Source organism: Capricornis sumatraensis, chromosome 1 (assembly GCF_032405125.1).
Source record: "Capricornis sumatraensis isolate serow.1 chromosome 1, serow.2, whole genome shotgun sequence".
Lineage (NCBI taxonomy): Eukaryota > Metazoa > Chordata > Mammalia > Artiodactyla > Bovidae > Capricornis > Capricornis sumatraensis.
Window position 1 is genome coordinate 135,772,408 of NC_091069.1, and position 25,138 is coordinate 135,797,545.

Consider the following 25,138-nt stretch of genomic DNA (forward strand, 5'->3'; position numbering starts at 1 on the left):
TCAAAAAATAACAATTATTCTGCTAATCATTAAAATTAAAATTTTATCAGTAAGTCATAATAATTATGGGCTTCCCTGATGGCTCAGAGGTTATAGTGTCTGCCCGCAATGCGGGAGACCCGGGTTCGATCCCTGGGTCTGGAAGATCCCCTGGAGAAGGAAATGGCAACCCACTCCAGTATTCTTGCCTGGAGAATTCCATGGACAGAGGAGCCTGGCGGGCTACAGTCTATGGACTCGCAAAGAGTCGGACATGACTGAGCGACTTCACTCCACTTCACTTCATAATAATTATATCTGTCTTTTCAAGTTAATCTTGTTAAGATAAAACAAATAGGAAAATGTTTCTGACTCATAAGGAAACACGTGTTGTGTACCGATTGTTAGTTACAAGATAAAAACTGATTTTAGGAAACAAAACTATTAATACAAATGCATTTCAATATACAAAATATTTGTGTGTATAATGATTATATTATTTTCTTATCCATGAAAGTAATTTTCATAATATGCATATAACAGTATCAAGATATTAGAACTTTTTCACAATTTAAACATGTGACTTTAAAGAAAACTAATTAAGTATGAACAGATACCCTTGTCCTTCACTAAAAAAAACAATGGGTGTCTATAGGAAGAAAAAGTATAATGTAAAAGTTTCAGCTCTTTATCTAAAGCTGTCTGACCTTTGATGTTACATTTGCTCAGGCAACTCTTGCCCTCATTTAGTTGGGGGCAGAATATATTGATTGACAAGGGAAAAAGACAAAAGCGGAGAACAACAAAAGAATTAAGTTGGGAGTAGGCTGGCAGTCATCGAAAACTTTTTTTTTTCATTTTTAAAAATATTTAAAACTTAAATCTATTCTTTCTTAGCTAGTTGAGCAATCTTTTCCAAGAGAATAAGAACTCTCATCAATATCTCTGTTAGGAAGAATATGAGGCCAATGTCTTTGTTTTTTTTTTTCAAAAAGAACATTTAGTTACCTGGGAATGGCTGAGCCAGGACAAAAATTTTTGGTAGGGAAGATTCCCTGGAGAAGGAAATGGCAACCCACTCCAGCACTCTTGCCCAGAAAATTCCATGGATGAAGCCTGGTGGGCTACAGTCCATGGGGTTGCAAAGAGTCGGACACGACTGAGCAACTTCACTCACTCTAAAAGTAGAATCTATGCATCAAACTAGAAAATTGAAACAACTATCCTTGAGATACTACTTTGAGATAAATGGAATCTAGAGGGCAACATTTGAATAGAAGACCTAGAGTTACAATGAATAATGCTGTGTTTTTCAACCTTTTCGTCATTGCCCCCCAACCGACTAAACACACACACACACACACATACACACAAACAAACCTTTTAAGACTTTCCCCCCCCCCCCAATCGCTTCCAACCCATGAAATTTAAATAGTGCAGATCAACTACATATCTGTTTACACATACTATGATGCTCTAGAGGACAAAAACAATCTTTGATTATCTAAGTTTTGCTCACCCTCTCTTAATGATCAAATTTTACTCCCATTGGGATGACAGCACCCTCTTGAGAATGCATGAATAAGGTGTGTTTGTGAAACCAGGAAGATGGGCATGCTGTTGAAAATAACGGCACACATACTTCTCGATGCAGCAAAGGCATATGTTGTATGAAAGGTAGTCAAGGAATTGTTTGATTATGGATCGTCTAAGAGCAGTCCAAGGGGTGGTAAAGAGTCACACACGACTGAGCGACTGAACTGAACTGAAGAGTATATAAAAAGGACATGCCTGGCCCATGCCCCCTGGATTTTATTCCTATCGAGCTCATTTTAGGAGCTATTAGAAAAGTCTGCTCTAAAACTCAGAGAAGGCAATGGCACCCCACTCCAGTACTCTTGCCTGGAAAATCCCATGGAAGGAGAAGCCTGGTGGGCTGCAGTCCATGGGGTTGCTAAGAGTCAGACACGACTGAGTGACTTCACTTTCACTTTTCACTTTCATGCATTGGAGAAGGAAATGGCAACCCACTCCAGTGTTCTTGCCTGGAGAATCCCAGGGGGGAGCCTGGTGGGCTGCCATCTATGGGGTCGCACAGAATCGGACACGACTGAAGTGACTCAGCAGCAGCAGCTCTAAAACTACAGTAACTGACTAACAAATATCATAACGGTAGCTTTCCAACTTGGCAAGCAAAAGAACATGTTTGACTATTTTTATTTATTCTGCTAATATTTCTTTGGCCTCTCTTATAGGAGAGCCTATATACATGCAAAATTTAAGTCTCCTAATTAAAAGAGAGAGAGAGAGTCCGATTAGTTCACATGGCTTTCAGAAGACCTTGCTTTAATAAATAAAATGCCTTTTAAAAAGTCAATAAATGGATTTTTCAAAATGTACTGGGGTTACAAATGTTTATTTGCTCAACATGTAATAATTAAGTTCTTCTGTCATAGGACTATTTTAAAGTCTATAGCTAAGCATAAAATAAGCTGATCTTAAATATTAAGTGCAGAGCATTTTTACATTACAATAAAGAAAAAGAAAATATAAAATGTGTAATGAATTGTTAACCACATAATATAATTGATATTTTTATAAAACTATAGATAATATATTGGAATAATCCAAAATATCTGAATGTCTTCTTATTCACGGAAAGGTGTTACTAAGGCTGGCTAGGGTAGAGGGAATGGAAACTATGAAAATAACTCACGTAATGACTTCATAAGTGTACTTACCTACCTTACCAATTTGTTATCAAATATAACATGAAGCTTTCACTTATGACCTACATATAATCATAATGCACATAAGATTAAAGTGTTGAAAAGGTACTTATTATATAGGTTTTCAAATTTTTATTTTTCTCATCTTTTCATCCCAAAAGGTCATCTGAACACATCTCAAAACCATTGAATTATGGTGGTTTTGTGTTGGCGCACCTCAAACACCTGTCATTAGTTTTTTATTAAAGGTAATTAAATTCATAAGGGTCAGTTAGACAATTAGATGTAGAAACAAAGATGGATAGCTGCTTCTGGATTGTTTCTCCCAAGCTATAAAATCCCTTCATAAAAACTGAAAGTTGACATTTTTTAAATTTAATAGAATAAGCTTTTTAGTTAATTTTTCAATATATTTCTTAAATATTAATATTTTTAAAAGAAATAATTATTGTATGGTAGGCTTTCTATAATATAGTTATGAACTATGGGCTTTAAAAGTTATGGCTTTAGGCTTTAAAAGTTACGCTATCATTCTTTTAAACTTAGAATTTATGCTTCTATAGGTAAAACTTACTTTAAGGAGCTTAACTATATGAAAACGTTTTCATGAAAGATAAATCAGGTGGTAACTCTTTGCTGTATTACAGAATTCTTTAAAATAACACAATTTTCAACTGCATCTCAAGTTATTCATTTTATGAATGCTAAATTAAAGAAAAATTCTCCAAATGATAGTTACTTCATAACATGAGTTTTACTTATACTATTTTATGTTTTTAAGACTGCTTAAATCAAGTACCTGGAACATTTATGAATTATGAAATAAAATGCAGAGGTTGATTTGAACTTGCACATTCAAAAAAACATATTTCTTATATGACCTACATAGAACAAAACTTTCAAGTACTATTGCTTGATTACTTTGGATTTACATATGCAGCAAAGATGATTTACCTAAATAATATAATGATATTTTTACCCTTCTATTACATAACTTAGGTGGAATTAGCAATTAAATTTCTCTTTCATTTGAGGTAATAATCAGAGGAATCCTAGAATTTATATGGCTCTGGAAAAAGGCAGTTTTATTTTCCTCACAAACTTTCAAAAAGTCTTTTTTCTTTTTAAATGAAGTAAATGATTCTGAACCCATCCACAAAGGATACATCCAATTTATTGATTGATGTGAATAATGCAGAAAGAATAGAGACCTACAATTTTAAACCAATTTTAAAGAACTCCAGTGGCAGAAGATCTTGCAGGGCTATATTTAGTGTGAGGTGACTGCCCCCTCAAATCTGTCTCTCACATTTTCAGTCCAGTAACGTATCTAACCTATGGATCTGGCAATGTCAATCTCCTGTAAAACCCTCAGTAGCGTTCTCTGACCTGGCCTCTCTCTCAATCATTCATGTTCTAAGTTAATACGTCCTTCATTCTATTTCACCTTCTAACCTTTCATAGTCACAATTCCAATGAGGAACAGTCAGAGAGAATCAAGACAGAGAAGAAAGGAGGCCCTTTAAACTGAACTCCCTTTCTGTAGGATACCTTCCCTGATGGTCCACCTCATCCTCCCCCAAGGACCAGTTCAGTGTCCTTCCTTGGGGTACTCACACTGAGCAATGCACATCTTGAAAGTGACAAATATCACCCAACAAACCTATGACTACCTGGCTTTGTCCGTCTGCTCCCTGGACAGTGGGTCCCATGAGCTAATGCCTACATCTCTTTGTTAAGTCAGGCGCTAGGCTGGTGCCTGACCCAGCAGTAGGTGCTGAATCACTGTAGAATGAAGGAAACATAGGGGACTAACAAGTCATTTGTAAAACTGCCTTGAAATTCAAGCATGAGTTACTTTCTCCCTTGATTTGTTTCACAGATTGTTGCACAACATGAAATTTGCTTTGTTATTTTCCTCTTTGGCTTATTTCCTCTAGAGGAACATCTATTGTTAGAGACTTACTGTACCAACATCACCGACAATCTTAGCATACATGTCTGGTAAAATAATATCGTTGGCCCTCTATATCCCAGGATGTGGAAACCACAGATACAGAAGACAGACTGTACTACGTGATTTTACACAAGGGTCTTGAACATCCTCGGATTTTGCTATCCTGGGAACAAAATTCTAGTCCCCTTCATAAGAAACAAGGGCTGACTATACTGAATCATATGAAGTAGTGTGTTTTGGAGGCAGACAGAGCTGGGCTCAAATTCTGGGTCTCATATTGATCTGAACAAGTCATTTAACCTTTATTTTTCTCATGTGTGAAATGAAGGTAATCATTCCTACCTCTCAGGGTTACAAATCAGGTTTAAATGTGATATTATACATAGAGCATTTATAGTACTACCTTGCTCAGAGTAAATATTCAAGACATTGGAGCTATGCTTAGACTAGCATGTTCAAAGACTGTCAAATTAAGATAAGTCACCCAAATAGTATGCATGTCCCAATTCCTCAAGGAATATATACTCCCAAAGAAAAACCCATGTCTCTTCAATGAAAAGGAAAAAGAAAAAATTGTATTTCCCAAGGTATTTATTCTATCTGCTACTGAGATTAATGTGTATATATCACCATCCTGCTTTGTTTGGGAGGGTAAGCTGGGGTGGAGAGTGAAAACTCAGATAATGATCTAAAGTTTTAGAGGAAGAAATTCACCTTCTAAATCCTATCTCCTATTGGCAAGCTGCTCAGGAGAAACTCTGCCGGAGCAGATTATTTGTGTTTAGAGAAGTCATCATCACATCCCAAGAAATGATAGCCATATACATAGCTTACCAGCTCCAGTAATATAATCTATTGCCTTTTGCATCATACGGTTATAAGGATCTTTACAGCCTGCTTAAATAATACTGGAAGAGTCAGCTATTCAGTCTTTAGCAAAAATAAACTCTCTGATCAATACTTTTTGGAAGGAAGATCTAGGGGCTTCTTGGTAACCTCTACAAGCCTATGAAAAGTTCTAAAAGGCTGTGAGCCAAATAACAAGATTTACTATACAGTAAAACTGGAGAGAAGAGAATTAGTGAAGGGGAGAAATGATTCAAGACCCTAATACTACAGCAAAAAAATTGTGAAGTGTAAAGAAAATTCATACCAGGGGACCAGTGGGGAGAGTGGGATACTTTTTCATTTATTGCTATCTCATTTAGGAAAATTCCACCAATAAGATGAGGTTATCACCCAGGTTGGCATTTGGGATTGGATCTGGCAGAGGCCAGGTTAAAGATTTAACTCTAAATTAGGAATTCAGAGGCTAGGTATGATGACTATTATATATTAATTTATCTTTACTCACAAGTCCTAGGATAACACTGTTTTTCCCTCCTTAGGAAGATGAGTAATTTGGCATAGGATCTTGGACCTAGCTGACTCCCTGAATTTAGAGGATTCTTCTGTGGGGGACTGATGATAACTAAGTGAGGTTCTAGGGTGCTTTTAAAATGCTGCTGCTGCTGCCAAGTTGCTTTAGTCGTCTCCGACTCTGTGCAACCCCATAGATGGCAGCCCACCAGGCTCCTCTGTCCCTGGGATTCTCCAGGCAAGAATACTGGAGTTGGATGCCATTTCCTTCTCCATTTAAAATGCTAGGTAACAATAAAGAAGGTTTGAAGAAATTCCTCTGTTTCTAAATAATGTTGAATTACACAGTTCATTCTGGAACCTCAACCATCGACAACTCAACAGTGGAGCTAGAGAAGTTTATATACTAAACTTCCAGCCCAGAGCTAAGTGGATAGTGAGTCCATTCAAATGGGCTTCACTGAAGGCTCAGCAGTAAAGAATCTGCCTGAAAATGCAAGAGACCCTGGTGCTATCCCTGGATTGGGAAGATCCCCTGGAGAAGGAAATGGCAACCCACCCCAGTATTCATGCCTGGGAAATCCCATAGACAGAGGAGCCTGGCGGGCTCCATGGGGTCATAGTCAGACATGACTTACCAACTAAACAACAATACATACATACACACAGTATATATACAGTGTGTGTTTGTGTGTGTATGTGTTTGTATGTGTAGTCATCGAAGAGCAAAGGATTAAGGTATTAACTTTAGGAAAAAACTGTACTCTCTTCACTGGGACTTATTTTAAGATCCAGGCCCATTTTATATTGTTTGTTACATTAGGAAATCTGGTATGCAGGCCACAAATTGAACTTCCTATTTGTGACTGTCTCAGCTTGAGGCGATAGAAATGAAATGAAAGACTAGTGTCTCCTATGCATGGGAATTTTCTTTCTTTATAAAGATATGATTATATACTTTCTCCAGGAGAAAAGTCAATGCCCTAGATGGTAGGTTTTAGCTTAAAATTCATAACACATGAGGAATAATATTCCATAAGTTAGCATGTCCTGCATATAAAGACAATTTTAATTTCTGAAAAAGTCTCTCTAATGAAATAAACATTTGAACCAATCAGTTCAGTCAGCACAGTTCACTCAGCACAGTTCAGTCACTTAGTCGTGTCTGATGCTGTGATCCCATAGACTGCAGCACACCAGGCTTCCCTGTCCATCACCAACTCCTGGAGCTTGCTCAAACTCATTTCCATCATGTCCATGATGCCATACAACCATCTCATCCTCTGTTGTTCCCTTCTCCTCCTGGCCTCAATCTTTCCCAGCATCAGGGTCTTTCTCAATGAATCAGTTTTTTGAAATCAGGTGGCCAAGGTATTGGAGCTTCAGCTTCAGCATCAGTCCTTCCAATGAATATTCAGGACTGATTTCCTTTAGGATTGACTGATTTGATCTCCTTGCAGCCCAAGGGACTCTCAAGAGCCTTCTCCAACAACATACTTCAAAAGCATCAATTCTTCAGTGTTCAGTTTTGTTTATGGTTCAACTCTCACATCCATATATGACTACTGGAAAAACCATTGCTTTGACTAGACGAAACTTTGACAGAAAAGTAATGTCTCTGCTTTTTAATATGCTGTCTAGGTTGGTCATAGCTTTTCTTCCAAGGAGCAAGTGTCTTTTAATTTCATGGCTGCAGTCACCATCTACAGTGATTTATGAACCCAAGAAAATAAAGTCTCTCACTGTTTCCATCGTTTACCCATCTATGTGCCATAAAGTGATGGGACTGGATGCCATGATCTTAGTTTTTTGAATGTTGAGTTTGAAGCCAGCTTTTTCACTGTCGTCTTTCACTTTCATCAAGAGCCTCTTTAGTTCCTAAAGGCGGTATCATCTGCATATCTGAGGTTATTTATATTTCTCCAGGCAATCTTGATTCCAGCTTGTGCTTCATCCAGCCCCACATTCCGCATGATGTACTCTGCACAGAAGTTAAATAAGCAGGGTGACACTATACAGCCGTGATGAACTCCTTTCCCAATTTGGAATTAGACCATTTTTTCCATGTCCAGATCTAACTTTTGCTTCTTGACCTACATACAGATGTTGGCAATTTGATCTTGGTTCCTCTGCCTTTTCTAAATTTATATTTTTTTCTATCTTTGGTATATTGCTCTATAACTGCATCAGAAAGTAGAGATATTATTACTATATATTTGAACCAATAGTAATAATTAATATATCTACTTTCTGATGCAGTTTTAGAGCAATAAACCAAAGAGAAAAAAATTTTTGCTCCTGGTATGAAACGCTTAGATGCAAATGACCACAGACCAGCAGACCTGGCTTCCATGGATGAAGACTGGATGTAGGTCTCATCTTATTACTTTAACTCTTTCTTGAGAATTTTAGTAGGAGGTCAGTCTTTCTGAACAGTAGATTAGGGAGAATCATTAAGACCACACCCAATAACACCACTGATAACCACACAGACCCCAAAGTAGAAAGGCAGGGACCATAAAGGCATCCTACCCTGAAACAAAAACTGAAAGAATTAAAGACATACGAGTTCAATTGCTTATTTTCTTTCTCAACATCCAGATTACTGGTAGACCCTTTTCCTGTTTGTAAAGGGTGTGATCTATTCAACTTGTTAACGTGACTGGGCTACAGAAAAATATGGATAAGTTACATCAGAAACATTCTCCAATAAGTTACAGTGAAGCTTCTCTAAAGTGACTCTTTTTCCAGATTATGATCATCAGGAAAGACTTGAAGGTTCTTTTGGGCAGAAAGAACATCTCCTATATGGACCATAGTATTTAAATCATGTGGGGAGATAAACAAGTGAGTCCCTTAGCTAGCCTCCACTGAACCCAGCAGTCTGGATCTGTCTTTGACCCAACTTTCATTTTTATATTTTCCTCCAATCAGTAGATCATTATGTTACAACTCCACAAAATAAAATCACTTAGTGAGATTTTTTAAAAACCACTAATGCCACAGCCTCACAATCACAGATTCTACTGTGAAAGTTTGATGAAGCTCAGGCTTGAGTATTTTCAAGCTCCCCAGGTAACTGTAAGCAGCACTTCCTTAACTCTTAGACTCATGTCATCCTCATGGAATGTTGTCATTAAATGCCAGCCAAAATTGGTTATCAGTGTGCTGTGAATCAAGTCAGGCCCATTACTTTTAAGTCTATGCCATTTAAAAATAGATTATATTTGCGTCCTTGAGCATTTTAACAGGAGTGCAAGCCATTTAGAACTGCTCATATTGAGAATTTTGCAGTTTTTCACAGCTCAGTTTTATAGACTTCTAGCGGTGTTACATTCAGCAAACTTGTTTCAACAAGCTAAGAGAAAATGCCAAAAATTAGCACTCCTACTGTTCAGTAGAGTGTATTTTGTCCTCTTATAACTGCTTCAATTCCAGCACTTAGCAGGAAGACATTTAAATTTTTATTGTATTCCTATCTATCAGAAAGAAAGAAGAATTTATAAGTTTGACACTAAACAATCACAGATGGAAGATTTGAAGTAGGATCACACATTTTACACTGAAGTATAATGTAGCTATCACTAAATGCAGACTGACACAAAATCCATCCAACTCTCCCCATGGCTTTAGGGAGAATGTAACATATTCATTAAAGAATGTCCCACAGAATTTCAAATGTCAAAATACAATATAATCATATTGAGAAAATCCTTCAAATTTAGTAATGGAAAATTTATAATACTGCTGAGAGAGAAAATTGCCAGTTTGTAATTATGCCTCAATCTCTGCAGGTACCACTCATTACAGAAACTAGAATAACAACATGGTAATGAGATTCCTAAACACGAAAGTAATAAAAACATTTGTACATGTTATCAGATGACCACACTATTAATAAAAAATAGTTACCTCCATGGTCATGACTTTAGTTGGTTTATAAATAGAGAAAACAATATAAGAAAAGTAGAAAGGCTTTCTCATTTAAATTTTATCTGTTGATAAAAATCTGTTTGCGAAAGCTTCTCAATACCAACCAGGAAAACTCCAGGAGCAGCCCCATTCCTGTTTGCCATGTTTGCATGGGAAGTCCAAGGCCAGCCTCCTGGTTCTTCATTGGCACTTCACTGACAGTTGGACTCACCACATGGCCCCGACCTGTCCCAACTTCCCTTCTTTACTTTCTACCTTCTTGTACTGCGCCTTCTATGCTTTCTGTTCTAGAATCAGAGAACTTTCCTCTTGGAAATTCTCTCTTTACTTCTTATCATTAAGGAATCTTTCAGTTCAGTTCAGTTCAGTCGCTCAGTCCGACTCTGTGCGACCCCATGAACCACAGCACGCCAGGCCTCCCAGTCCATCACAAACTCCCGGAGTTCACCCAAACCCATATCCAACAAGTCAATGATGCCATCCAACCATCAAAGCCTCTGTTGTCTCCTTCTCCTCCTGCCCTCAATCTTTCCCAGCATCAGGGCCTTTTCCAATGAGTCAGCTCTTTCTATCAGGTGGCCAAAGTACTGGAGTTTCAGCTTCAACATCAGTCCTTCCAAAGAACACCCAGGATTGATCTCCTTTAGAATGGACTGGTTGGATCTCCTTGCAATCCAAGGGACTCTCAAGAGTCTTCTCCAACACCACAGTTCAAAAGCATCAATTCTTTGGCGCTCAGCTTTCTTTATAATCCAACTCTCACAACCATACATACTGGAAAAACCATAACCTTGGCTAGACGGACCTTTGTTGGCAAAGTAATGTCTCTGTTTTTGAATATTCTGTCTATGTTGATCATAATTTTCCTTCAAAGGAGTAAGCGTCTTTTAATTTCATGGCTGCAATCACCGTCTGCAGTGATTTTGGAGCCCAGAAAAATAAAGTCTGACACTGTTTCCACTGTTTTCCCACCTATTTGCTATGAAGTGATGGGACCAGATGCCATAATCTTAGTTTTCTGAATGTTGAGCTTTAAGCCAGCTTTTTCACTCTCCTCTCTCACTTTCATCAAGACGCTCTTTAGTTCTTCTTCACTTTCTGCCATAAGGGTGGTGTCATCTGCACATCTGAGGTTATTGATATTTCTCCCAGCAATCTTGATTCCAGCTTGTGCTTCATCCAGTCCAGTGTTTCTCATGATGTACTCTGCATATAAGTTAAATAAGCAGAGTGACAATATACAGCCTTGACGTACTCATTTTCCTATTTGCAACCAGTCTGTTGTTCCATGTTGAGTTCTAACTGTTGCTTCCTGACTTGCATACAGCTTTCTCAAGAGGCAGGTCAGGTGGTCTGGTACTCCCATCTCTTTCAGAATTTTCCACAGTTTATTGTGATCCACACAGTCAAAGGCTTTGGCATAGTTATACCCATGTGAAGGAATCTTTAAAAATTTCCAAATCCTAGGCTATAGATTAAACCAATTCAATATATAGTATTTTTTGAAACTTTCCAGGTCATTCCAGAGATCCACTGATTTATTGGTTCTCTATTATATCAGCTCTTTTTTAACGGTTTCAAAACTTTTCCCTATTTTTGACAGATAACTGACAAAATTTCAACCCTTGGTCAACCATGGTCTTCTAGAAAAAAAGAAAAAAGTCACACAACCAAGAAGCTGATTTGATTTATAATCTTGATTACAAATATCAGTGAGCATTAAGTATAAACCAGATATCCTACTACAGTTTGAAGATGTCTGTTTAATAGTTCTACTTTTTTCTCAAACTCCTTTTTTCTCTTATTCTTTCCACTCTCAAAGACCTCACTGATAATACAAAAGTTATCAAGGATAACTTCTTTGTTTTCACACAACTCTGCTTACAACCAACCTGTATTTATACCTAGAAACTGACATGGAAACAATGAATTTAACTGAATGAATGAAAAAATAAATGTGTGAACAAATCAATGAGTTCACTGATTCCAGATTACTTTTGAACATTTCAGTTTTATGCATTAACAGCTGATGTGATGGGGAATATGTGTTTTATGATTACAACATGGTTTTCCAGTTTTCTAGACTACAATGCCATATTACAGTAGAGAAATATTGCTAGTTTTGTTGATTTAATTCTGCTAGTTCAGTATTTTTTAAATAAGAAATTTGAATCATTTATGTTTTGAGATATGCCCTGAGAGTTATATGCAGCATTAAAATTTAAAATAGAATGAAGGTGTACTCATTAGAAAATGTTCTACTATAACATAGAATCCCCAAGAGGAAAAAGAAAAGGAAAACTGAGAAAGCAAAGCTTCTGTTGCAAGAAAGATTCTTATTTTAGTTCAAAGGCTTTCTGAAAGAGTGGAATATGAACATGACAGAACTGAGTGTGATTCAGATCATTCTGCATATGAATCTCTATCTATACATGATGAAACTCAAGAACATGGAGTTAAATCAGAAGGGAAAACCAAAACAGCTTCCTTTGAAACAAAACTAGCAGCAAGCTCTTAATAATAAGATTACAGTATTTACTAAAAAAAAAAAAAAAAAAGTTGTTTAAAAACATTTTCTTCATTATTACATAAGAAATCTGATTACATGAAAATGAAAATATTTGGAGTTAGCTGTTCAATGTAACTTTCTCCTCACCACTGCCCAGTCTAGGAGAGGATTACAAAGAGCTTTCTGAAGAGCCAGAAAATTATTTTTCACAGAAACCTACTTGGAACTAACTTAATGATGGCAGTACTTTAATACATATCATTATTGAAATTCAAATATAAAAAATGATTACATAATATTTGCATTATTTTGGTACTACACTTAATTCTTGAACAATAACTCAATTTATCCACTAATAACTTACCCTCCTTATCCATGGTCTCTCCTTATCCATAAATTCAACCAACCACTTACTGTGTAGTATCATATTCAGAAAACTAAGATCATGGTATCTGGTCCCATCACTTCATGAGAAATAGATGGGGAAACAGTGGAAACAGTGTCACACTTTATTTTGGGGGGCTCCAAAATCACTGAAGATGGTGACTGCAGCCATGAAATTAAAAGATGCTTACTCCTTGGAAGGAAAGTTATGACCAACCTAGATAGCATATTCAAAAGCAGAGACATTACTTTGCCAACAAAGGTCAGTCTAGTCAAGGCTATGGTTTTTCCAGTGGTCATGTATGGATGTGAGAGTTGGACTGTGAAGAAAGCTGAGCGCCAAAGAATTGATGCTTTTGAACTGTGGTGTTGGAGAAGACTCTTGAGAGTCCCTTGGACTGCAAGGAGATCCAACCAGTCCATCCTAAAGGAGATCAGTCCTGGGTGGTTTTGGAAGGACTGATGCTAAAGCTGAAACTCCAATAATTTGGACACCTCATGCAAAGAGCTGACTCACTGGAAAAGACTCTGATGCTGGGAGGGATTGAGGGCAGGGGGAGAAGGGGATGACAGAGGATGAGATGGCTTGATGGCATCACAGACTCAATGGACATGAGTTTGAGAGAATTCAGGAGATGGTGATGGACAGGGAGGCCTGGCATGTTGCGGTTCATGGGGTCACAAAGTGTCAGACATGACTGAGCGACTGAACTGAACTGTTCAAGGGTCAACCGTACATGTAATTAATACTGCAGTATCAGTTTATTTCACAATAAACTCTGGAAAATTCTGAAAGAGATGGGAATACCAGACCACCTAACCTGCCTCTTGAGAAATCTATATGCAGGTCAGGAAGCAACAGTTAGAACTGGACATGGAACAACAGACTGGTTCCAAATAGGAAAAGGAGTACGTCAAGACTGTATATTGTCACCCTGCTTATTTAACTTCTATGCAGAGTACATCATGAGAAACACTGGACTGGAAGAAACACAAGCTGGAATCAAGATTGCCGGGGGAAATATCAATAATCTCAGACATGCAGATGACACCACTCTTATGGCAGAAAGTGAAGAGGAGCTTAAAAAGCCTCTTAATGAAAGTGAAAGAGGAGAGCAAAAAAGTTGGCTTAAAGCTCAATATTCAGAAAATGAAGGTCATGGCATCCGGTCCCATCACTTCATGGGAAATAGATGGGGAAACAGTGGAAACAGTGTCAGACTTTATTTTTTGGGGCTCCAAAATCACTGCAGATGGTGATCACAGCCATGAAATTAAAAGACGCTTACTTCTTGGAAGAAAACTTATGACCAACCTAGACAGCATATTCAAAAGCAGAGACATTACTTTGCCGACTAAGGTCTGTCAACAGTCAAGGCTATGGTTTTTCCTGTGGTCATGTATGGATGTGAGAGTTGGACTGTGAAGAAGGCTGAGCGCCGAAGAATTGATGCTTTTGAACTGTGGTGTTGGAGAAGACTCTTGAGAGTCCCTTAGACTGCAAGGAGATCCAGCCAGTCCATTCTGAAGGAGATCAACCCTGGGATGTCTTTGAAAGGACTGATGCTAAAGCTGAAACTCCAGTACTTTGGCCACCTCATGCGAAGAGTTGACTCACTGGAAGACTCTGATGCTGGGAGGGATTGGGGGCAGGAGGAGAAGGGGACAACAGAGGATGAGATGGCTGGATGGCATCACAAACTCGATAGACGTGAGTCTGAGTGAACTCCGGGAATTGGTGAGGGACAGGGAGGCCTGGTGTGGTGCGATACATGGGGTCACAAAGAGTCAGACACGACTGAGCGACTGAACTGAACTGAACTGATCAGGATTGGTGTTTTTTTTTTTTTTCTTCCCTAGTACGCAATTCCTGGACATAGTAACCCATCTGCCTGCCTGGCCATACCTCTCTACAGCAATTCCTGACCAGTCACATGACTGGGCCATGTGCTACTCCCTCCATCTCAGTTGACTGGGTTAGAAAAATGTAGCACATCTAAGATAACTAGAGAACCACCACACTTTTAAGATAACTAGAGAACCACCAGAAAATGGGACAAAATATATCATTATCCTCATTTTCTTCTTTGAACTTCTTTAGCAGTTTATTGACAAAGAAGTATAGGCATACCTAGGAGATACTGTGGGTTCAGTTCCAGACCACCTCAATAAGGTGAATATGGCAGTAGAGTAAGTGACACAAATTGTTCAGCTTCTCAGCGCACACCAAAGTTAATTTACACTATACTACAGGCTACACCAACAGCAGTATTTCTAAATACAATGTATATATCCTAATTTAAAAAATACTGTATTGCTAAAAAATGTTTACCACCATCTGAACCTTCAGCAAGTTGTAGTAGTAACATCAAAGCAAATCAAATCCACAGTGAGATATCACCAAATACCTGCCAGAATGGCTATCATCAAAAAGTCTACAAATAACTAATGGTGGTGAAGATATGAAGAAAAGGGAACCCCAATACATTGTGGGTATGGAAAACAGTATGGATGTTCCTCAGAAAATTAAAAATAGAACTATCATACAATCCAGCTATATCCTGGGAATATATCTAAAGAAAATGAAAATACTAATTTGAAACGATACATGCACTGTGGTGTTCATAGCAGCATTATTTATAATAGCCAAGGTATGGAAACAACCTTAGTGTACATCAACAGATGAATGGATAAAGAAGATGTGATATAAAAAATATATATGTAGTTACAAACACATACAGGCACAATGGAATATTACTCAAACATAATGAAATTCTGCCACTCACAACAATGTGGATGGACCCAGAAGGGATTATACCTAGTGAAACGTCAGAAAAAGAAAGACAAATACGCTATGTTATCACTTATGTATGGAATTGAAAAAATGGATCAACAAATGAATATCAAAAAACAGAAACAGACTCACAAATTAGTGATTACCAGTGGGGAAAGGAGGGGTAGGAGCAAAATAAGGGTGGCAGATAAAAAACTACTATGTATAAAATAAATAAGCTACAAGGACATTGTACAGCACAGGGAAATATGGCCATTATTTTGTAAGAACTTTTAAAGGAATAGAATATGTAAAAATCTTGAATCACTATGTTGTATACCTGAAACTAACATTGTAAATCAATTATAGTTCAATTAAAAAAAAAGGGGCACTGGTCACAGATTACCATAACAAATATAATAACAATGAAAATGTTTGAAATATTCCAATATTTACCAAAATGGGACAGATACAGGAAATGAGCAAATGCTCTTGGAAAAACAGTGTTCATAGACTTGCTCAGTGCAAGGTTGCCACAAATCTTCATTTTGTGAAAAACATAATATCTGTGAAGCACAATAAAATAAGGTATGCCTGCAACATATATTTACTGAGGTAACCCTATGTGTAAAGCCGATGTTTTTCATTCTATATTTATTTTTAAGCAAAAATTAAACATTAAATAACCACTGATTTTACAAATAGCATAGATATATCCACACAGATTATCAATAACCACATATTATTTTTCTCATCTGTCTCCTTTTAGTTATATTATAAATAGATTAAAAAAAAAAACATAAAGCTATTAAACCATCAATCAATACCAGGCCTTTCTTACTGAAGAGTTTTATGATGTTTTAAAGTGATTGAAACCACATTTTTTCATTAAACTTGCCAGTCAATGAATGATCTCTAAATTGATTTCCTCGGGCCCCAGTTTCTTCATTTACTTGAAGTTTAATATTCCCAACTGACTTTAATCTTACTCTGTCAAATCAGTCCTACTCCTTGGACTTTTCCTAAGTTTGTGGTATGGCTTTTTTGCGTCTTTCTATTCTTCTAAGTTTGTCTGGCTGATGCAGCTCATAAATTCTAACAAGAATGCAATTTGTTAATCCAATTTCCTATATATTCACATGACATTCTCTGCTTATCTCTATCACTGTAGTGAGTGAATGTACTAGGACAGACATGCTGGTCTGCTTACTTGTCTGGACTCCTTTTGGGTTTTGAGACCCTGATGGCAAGAAGTCTTTGTCACCTAGGAATATCTACCACTTAACAATACTTGGCATATAGTAGACACATATAAATGTCTGAAGCATGAAAGAATGCAATAAATTGTGTTAGAACACATTTTAGAATGTGTTATGAATATACGAAATATATAGTTTAAATTGATATACATCTCAAATTCACTAACGTTCTAAACAGAACTTGCCTTATATCAATCTGCTTTCTCTACCCCTTTCTCTCACACTGTTTCTGCCTCTCTCTGTGTCTCCTCTGTCTCTCTCTTGCTCCCTTGCCTCACCCTTACTTCTGTGTGAAATAAATCTGAGCACAGGCTTCTAAGAAAAACATATTAAGTTTTATCTAATGCTCACACTCACACTCATACATAGAAACCATATAATAAATGTTAACTGATTAACATCATATTGGCTTATCCTAGAAATTGGAATATCTAGGCAACCATCAAACCTTCATACATGAAAGCAAAGTAAGATGTTTTTGCACCAACATTCAAAAGACATCACCATGAATTAAAAACGAACAAACAATATTAAGTCTTAGTGAGACTGACTACAGAAACAGCTTAATTGCTATATAATTAACCACATAACTGTGGTTGTTCTGGTTGTGCTAAGTCATGTCTGACTCTTTGCGACCCCATGGACTGCAGCACATCAAGCTCCTTTATCTTCCACTATCTCCTGGAGTTTGCTCAAATCCATATCTATTGAGTCTGTGATGCAATCTAACCATCTCATCCTCTGTCTCCCCGTGTCCTCCTGCCCTCAATCATTCCCAGTATCAGAATCTTTTCCAAAGAACTGATCCTTTGCATCAAGTGGCCAAAGTACTGGAGCTTCAGCTTCAGCATCAGTCCTTCCAATGAATATACAGAGTTGATTTCCTCTAGGATTGACTGGTTTGATCTCCCTGAAGTCCAAGGGACTCTCAAGAGCCTTCTCCAGCAGCAGAGTTTGAAAGCATCAATTCTTCGGCACTCAGACTTCTTTAAGGTCCAGCTTTAACATCTGTACGTGACTATTGGACATCCATGACTAGATGGCAAAGTGATGTCTCTGCTTTTTAATGCGCTGCCTAGGTTTGTCATAGTTTTCCTTTCAAGGAGCAGACATCTTTTAATTTCATAGCTACAGTCACTATCTGCAGTGATTCTGGAGCCCAGGAAAATAAAATCTGTCACTTCTTCCACTTTTCCCCTTCTATTTGTCATGAAGTGATGGGACTGGATACCACGATCTTAGTTTTTTTAATGTTGAGTTTCAAGACAGCTTTTTCACTCTTTTATTTCATCCTTATCAAGACGCTCTTTAGTTCCTCTTTACTTTCTGCCATAAGAGAGGTATTATCTGTATATCTGAGATTATTGATATTTCTCCCAGCAATCTTGATTCCAGCTTGTGATTCACCCAGCCCAGCATTTTGCATGATGTACTCTATATAGAAGTTCAATAAGCACGGTGACAATATATAGCCTTGTGTAATCCTCTCCCAATTTTGAACCAGTACGTTGTTCTATGTCCGGTTCTAACTGTTGCTTCTTGACCCACATACAAGTTTCCTAGGAGATAAGTAAGGTGGCCTCAAACTCCCAACTCCTTAAGGATTTTTCAATTTGTTGTGATCCACACAGCCAAATGTTTTAGCATAGTCAGTGAGGTAGAAGTTTTCCTTTAATTCCTTTGCTTTCTCTATGATCCACTGAATGTTGGCAATTTGATCTCTGGTTCCTTTGCCTTTTCTAAATCTAGTTTGTACATCTGGAAGCTCTCAGTTCACGTACTGCTGAAGCCTAGCTTGTAGGATTTTGAGCTTAACCTTGCTAGTATGTGAAAGAAGTGCAATTGTCAGGTAGTTTGAACATTCTTTGGTATTGTCCTTTGGGACTGTAATGAAAACTGACTGTTTCCAGTCCTGTGAACCACACAATACCACCTAGGAAATGTCATTTCATTTTTAACAAAGAATTACTAATTTTACTGATATTTTTAGAGGAAATGAATTAAATATTTTATGATGCTTTTATATTAAACTGTGTACCATCAGATGAGAGCCTAAAGAGGCACTCCTGGATGGAACTGGAATATCAGCATTAATAGAATAGCTAGTGATAATAAAAATAGCAATAGTAAATCTAGAGTTAAATTAAATCTAAATAAACATTAACTATGAGCTATGTACCTGATAATATGCTGTCTTGTGTATGTATTGAATCATTTTCACCCTGAAAACAGTCTTCTGAGGTGGGCACTACTCCATTCCACTACTGAGCAAACAAAGGCACACAGTTATGATGCCCCTTACTCAGCTCACACAGCTAAGCCTGGGTTCCCATCCAGATCATTTTCTTAATCACAGTGCTCTACCTTTTCCCAGAAACATATTTATTAACTGCATTTTGATAGCTAATCTATATACTGATCTAATACTATATTTTTTTCTAATTTTCTCAAAAAGGAAATGGAAGAGAAACACAATCAGCTCCTCTCATTTTCTAGTTGCACAGTGTTAGCTGAGTTGCTTTTCCTGTTCAAGCTGTAGTGTTAGTAAAATGGGGCTTGGGATATGTACCTAGATATCTGAGTACTCCCTTAATTTTAACCTCAGGTTTCTTTGCAACTAAGACTGTATTTAATAAAAAAAAAAAGAAAACTTTTATGAAGATTAATTTAGATGATGCATAGAAAATGTCTTAGACAATACAGCATGCTGTGTCTAAATAAATTTACTTTTACTAATATTTATAATGAAAACTGTTAGGATGCAAAAACATGCCAATAATTCAGCTATTTTTGGTCCCCATTTTATACCTGATTCCTTCATATGATGATATGCTGGAATAACAGGAAATATAAACCTATCTATTCATAATTAAAATAACCTAGTAAGCCAAAAAAAAAAAAAAAAAAATTCCCCTGCTTCATCCAGAGTGGATTTCTTTCTTTCCTTTCTTCTTCTTCTTCTTTTTTTTTTTAGGAAACAGAAGGAGATGACAGAGGACGAAACAGTTGGATGGTATCATTGACTCAATGGACATGAGTTTAAATAAGCTCTGGAGATGGTGAAGGACAGGGAAGCCTGGTGTGCTGCAGGCCACAGGGTCACAAAGAGCTGGACATGACTGAGTGACTCAACAATACAACTTTATATTTATTGTATTTTAGAGAGAGAGAAAGAATACATGTTTTGCTTTTAAAAATCTTCAATTAATTTTTATTGGAATGTCTTTGATTTACAGCACTGTGTTAGTTTCAGCTATACAGCAAAGTGAATCAGTTATACATATATTCACTCTTTTTTAGATTCTTTACCCATACAGGCCATTATAGAATATCAGCTAGAGCTCCCTGTGCTATACAGTGAATTCTTATCCGTTTTGAGTTTTATATATAGCAGCGTGTATATGTCAACATCAATCTCCCGATTTATTCCCCATTCTTACTTTGTATTTTCCATATATGACTCTATTCTTTGTGAGTCAGTTCATTTGTCCTGGTTTTTAGAATCCACAAATAAGAGATACATGATATTTGTGTTTCTCTATATTGACTTCCTTCCCTCCGTATGGTAATCTCTAGGTCCACCTATGTTGCTGCAAATGCCATTATCAGAGTGAAAGAATTTTTGAAACACAAAATTAGGACTATATAAGATAAAAACAAACAAAATAAAGTAAATCCACCAAACTGGTATCTTTGTGAAAAGTTTACATTGATCTTAATGATTTTTGATAAGCAGAACACATATCTAAATGCCTGACAAATTCAGGTAAACATATTTAAATGAAAAAATACAAAAATGTGTTGTTCCTTTCTTCTGTTAATTCATTCTCTCTCTACTAGAGGGAAATAAAAATAAAATTCCAGAAAACTAACAAGTTTTAGAATGCCTAAAACATGAGTAAACAACCAGATTGCTGCTCCTTGGTCTTAAATTTCTTTAACTGATCATTTAAAAAATTTATTTCTTCCATGCCACTTGAAAAAAACAACTTTGCTTAAAACTACAAGTGGTGATTGCAACTAATGAACCACTGCTAAAAATATTACAAGGTAATTATATATACATATATATAAATATACAAAATATCTTTTTTCAGAAAAACATGAAAGCCTTGTGATGTGCTAGATCCTGTGTTAATTGCTACTAGTCTTAAGTGAATAAGACCTAATTTTCTGTTAAATTTACCAAGGCAGTCACATATTTAATAATGTTTTAAATATAATTTTTTATGTGCCACAAAAGGTAAGTAATAGGGTAATATAAAAATGTATAATAGGTAAAACTAGTGAAGTCTGAGGCTTTAGAAAAAGCTTTCCTAAGGAAACAAGATTTGCACATGAAAGATTTTATCAGGTATAGCAGGGGGTGTTTGAGTAGGATGAGTCCAAGAGGGGACAACAGGAAAATATACAGAGCTCAGAGTGGAAGGAGGTTGGTGCATTTAATGAACTGAAAGAAAGTCTACTTGGCTGGAGCAGGGCCATCAGTGGGGAGACCCATGGGAGACCATTCATGCAAGGCCTGCAAGTCAGCTGGAGGACACTGCAGGCAAGCCATGAGGCAGGAGAGTGCCATGATCAGAAAGTGGAAAAAACAATATTTAAAGTCATGAGAGCTCATGGGAAAATACTAAATTTCATAAGACATCAATAATCAGAAATCATAAGGATATTAGACATTACTGATTTCAAAGTTAGTAGAGAAATGCTAGATTTAGATATGATATTGAGCCAGAAGGAATTTTTAAAAAGTATTTTGTTGGAGTTAAACATTATAAACCATTTGAAGGACAAATGTAGGAAGAAAATGTAAATATATCTTTGAATCCTATATCAAAAATAATCTCAAAATTATATTTGATACCACAAATATGGTCAATTTATAGACCTTATAAGAGAGACTGCTGCTAAGTTGCTTCAGTCGTGTCTGACTCTGTGCGACCCCATAGACGGCAGCCCACCAGGCTCCCCCGTCCCTGGGATTCTTCAGGCAAGAACACTGGAGTGGGTTGCCATCTCCTTCTCCAGTGCATGAAAGTGAAAAGTGACAGTGAAGTCACTCAGTCGTATCTGACTCCTAGCGACTCCATGGACTGCAGCCTACCAGACTCCTCTGTCCATGGGATTTTCCAGGCAAGAGTACTGGAGTGGGGTGCCGTTGCCTTCTTCGTATAAGAGACACACTACTAGATAATTATGTTTATTTAGTTGGGTTACTATTGAAAGTTCTATGAGAAGAGTTTCCAAAACAGAAAAGCAGTTCAGTCAGCCCTCGGTCAAATATATACAGTTAAAATGATATTAATATACACATTTCAAAGAAGTTATGAAATTACTGGAGATTTGTTAAGATCTTAGCTGTCCATGATCCATTTTTACCTTCAGGGAAAATATTAATACCAAGACTCAAGAAATAGTTCTCACTATGAACTTTCTTCAGACATTTTTTATCTGAAAGTTATCAATATTCAATTAACTAGGGACATTTGCTGCTGTTGTTGAGTCATGTCAGTCATGTCCAACTCTGTGTGACCCCATAGACGGCAGCCCACCAGGCTCCCGTCCCTGGGATTCTCCAGGCAAGAACTCTGGAGTGGGTTGCCATTTCCTTCTCCAATGCGTGAAAGTGAAGTCGCTCAGTCGTATCCGACTCTTCGCGACCCCATGGACTGCAGCCTACCAGGCTCCTCTGTCCGTGGGATTTCCCAGGCAAGAGTACTGGAGTGGGTTGCCATTGCCTTCTCTGAACTAGGGACATTAAGTCTCCGTTATCTGCAGATAGTTTTGTTTTACTCAGATGCTATGTTACATGCTATGGGCTAGAACTGTCTTCAATGAAGGACAGTCTCAGGAAAAAAAACTCTATCAGGTACTACAAACTACTGACATTCTCAACTCTTCAGTGCAGGCTTCTGAGCTGACAATGCTTATACAACTTCCAGACTAAAGCAGTAAACTAAGTCTGGATTAATAGAATTCTTGGATGCAGTGGGCTTCAAGAATTAATGATAGGACCAACAGCATGAACTCAGAGGTCATCACTGATTTTGTTTCTCTACTCAGAAAGGCTGTACTTGTGAATGATGGTCACTGTGTCTGGGAGGACCAGCTGCCTTTAAGGAACTGAGGCTGATTTTACTTATGAATACAATGCTTTCAAAGTCCACCCAGAACGCCCAGGTTGGTGCCTGGAAGACAAAGTACAATCTCAAGGTCATGAGGGTCACTTCCTGACAGGTTGAGAGGAGAGGGATGCACTGAAAGGTACAGGTTGTACAGGGAAAATCTGGTATGTGCTTTATTGGATTTAGCTTCCTAGCCTCAAGATGGCAAATGATAGAGACTTTTAGAAATCAGATCACAGATTTTTTTAATAAAAACTTTCAGGTAGAAATGAATTAATCCGAAGTGATTCCTGGGTTGGGAAGAGCCCCTTGAGAAGGGAATGGCTACCCACCCTAATATTCTGGCCTGGAGAATTCCATGGACTGTATAGTCCATGGTGTCACAAACAGTCAGACACAACTGAGTGACTTTCACTTTTCACTTTCTAAGGCTTTTATTACAGAAAATTAAGTCAGGCTCCCATACGCATTCCCCAGTCTTTCCAGCTCTCTCTACCCTAAAAACTGGTAAAATTTCCTAAAACTCAAATGTTTTTGGTTGACCAAACAGAACAGAAAACAATGCTAGTTGATTGTATATTTTATAATTCAAGATCCTTCAGAAAGCAATGACTTTTGAATAGTCATGTTTCCTATTTTTTAAATAAGTATCTATTTTGTCCATCACAATATCTTGGGCCTTGGTTTGCACATTTATAATACAAATGTACTGGTGTACAGTTACCTCAAAGAAGACCAATAATATTAGCTCAGTATGTTGTTATGACATGATAATTACATCTTCTATGTTCAATGTGCAAACACTATGATAATAAAATAAATCAGAATGATTAAATTCAGAGTAACAATTCTGTTTAAAAAAAATTCACCCCACTTATTGACAATAATATTAAATAAGATACCAGCCATTAGGTTAATTTGGCAACATATATTAGTATAACAATAATCTTAATTTAATTTTTACAGTTTACACATGACACTGTTTTACAGAAATAAAATTATAATATTCTATTTTAAACCTGAACAGCTACAGCACAATATCCTACATGACTTGTGTCATATATAATATTGGTTAACATTTTAAACACAGATTGGATATAGGTTCAATTCATACTTACCCATGAAATTGAGATACCCTTCTCCACCAAGTGCGTGAGTAATGAGTCGAATCATCTTATGAAGCTGTATTCCACGATCAATGACGGGAGTAAATGGGGTCAGAACACTCATGTTGGTATACATTTCAGCATCCATCAACCAAAATGCCAACGTCTTATCCCCAACGAGTGCCTAATAAAACAAAAGTCACTGATGTAAATGCAAAGAATAGGTACTAGGGAGTTGTCATTTATGCTAGAGTAACACGTGATTTCATAAAAACAGTACAGGAGAAGTGTGTGAATTAGTATTAATTCCATGTATTTCCCAATAGTCACTATCTATGCTGAAGGTAAACTGGTGAAATACATGAGAAAGCTCCTATATCTGTTTCTTTTATTTATAAAATAGCTTGGTGAAAAACTCATGATAAGCTACCTGAATATGTGCTAATACTAAGCATGAGAAATTAGAATAATATATGTTATAATGTTTAAAATACTAATAGCCTTTCTTAAGAATTTAAACAATGGATTTTTAAAAATTGAATGACAGATTCCTTAAATTCTGTAATGCTTGACAATTTTCTTAAGTTTCACACACATGATTTCATACAATCCCATAATCTTAGATTACACTATTAGAATACTAATATGGTTTTTAAAAATGACTTGTATATCATGACTTTATTGTTTTAAAAGAATGGAAGAGTTTCTTAGAAATCATTTATATGTATATGCATTTTTATTTATGTACATAAAACATGTACATAAATATATCACAATGGACCTTTTTTCCTTTCAGGAGCAAACTGACAACTTTTTCTTAAAATGTAGAACTTGCTTTCTTATTATATTTGAAATCTAATCTAAAACAAGTTTGTTTTATATGAAAATATAATAGTTGACAAATCGGGCAGGTAACTCAGAAACACCCTGAGCAGCAGAAAAGGTCTCTTAATTGGAATGATTTATGGTTAAAAATAGCTAACTAATGCCAATGATTATTTATTGATAGGAAGAATATATAGAGA

At 36.8% G+C, this 25,138-nt stretch overlaps 1 protein-coding gene across 1 annotated transcript in view; it reads right to left on the reverse strand.

Annotated features, from left to right (window-relative positions):
- The window catches only part of GBE1 (1,4-alpha-glucan branching enzyme 1), a 306,336-nt gene that overhangs the window by 54,059 nt on the left and 227,139 nt on the right, over nucleotides 1-25,138 (reverse strand). Inside the window, exon 12 of the mRNA XM_068972275.1 lies at nucleotides 24,126-24,297. Within this exon, the coding sequence (XP_068828376.1) occupies nucleotides 24,126-24,297 (172 nt within the window). The remainder of the gene's footprint in view (nucleotides 1-24,125; nucleotides 24,298-25,138) is intronic.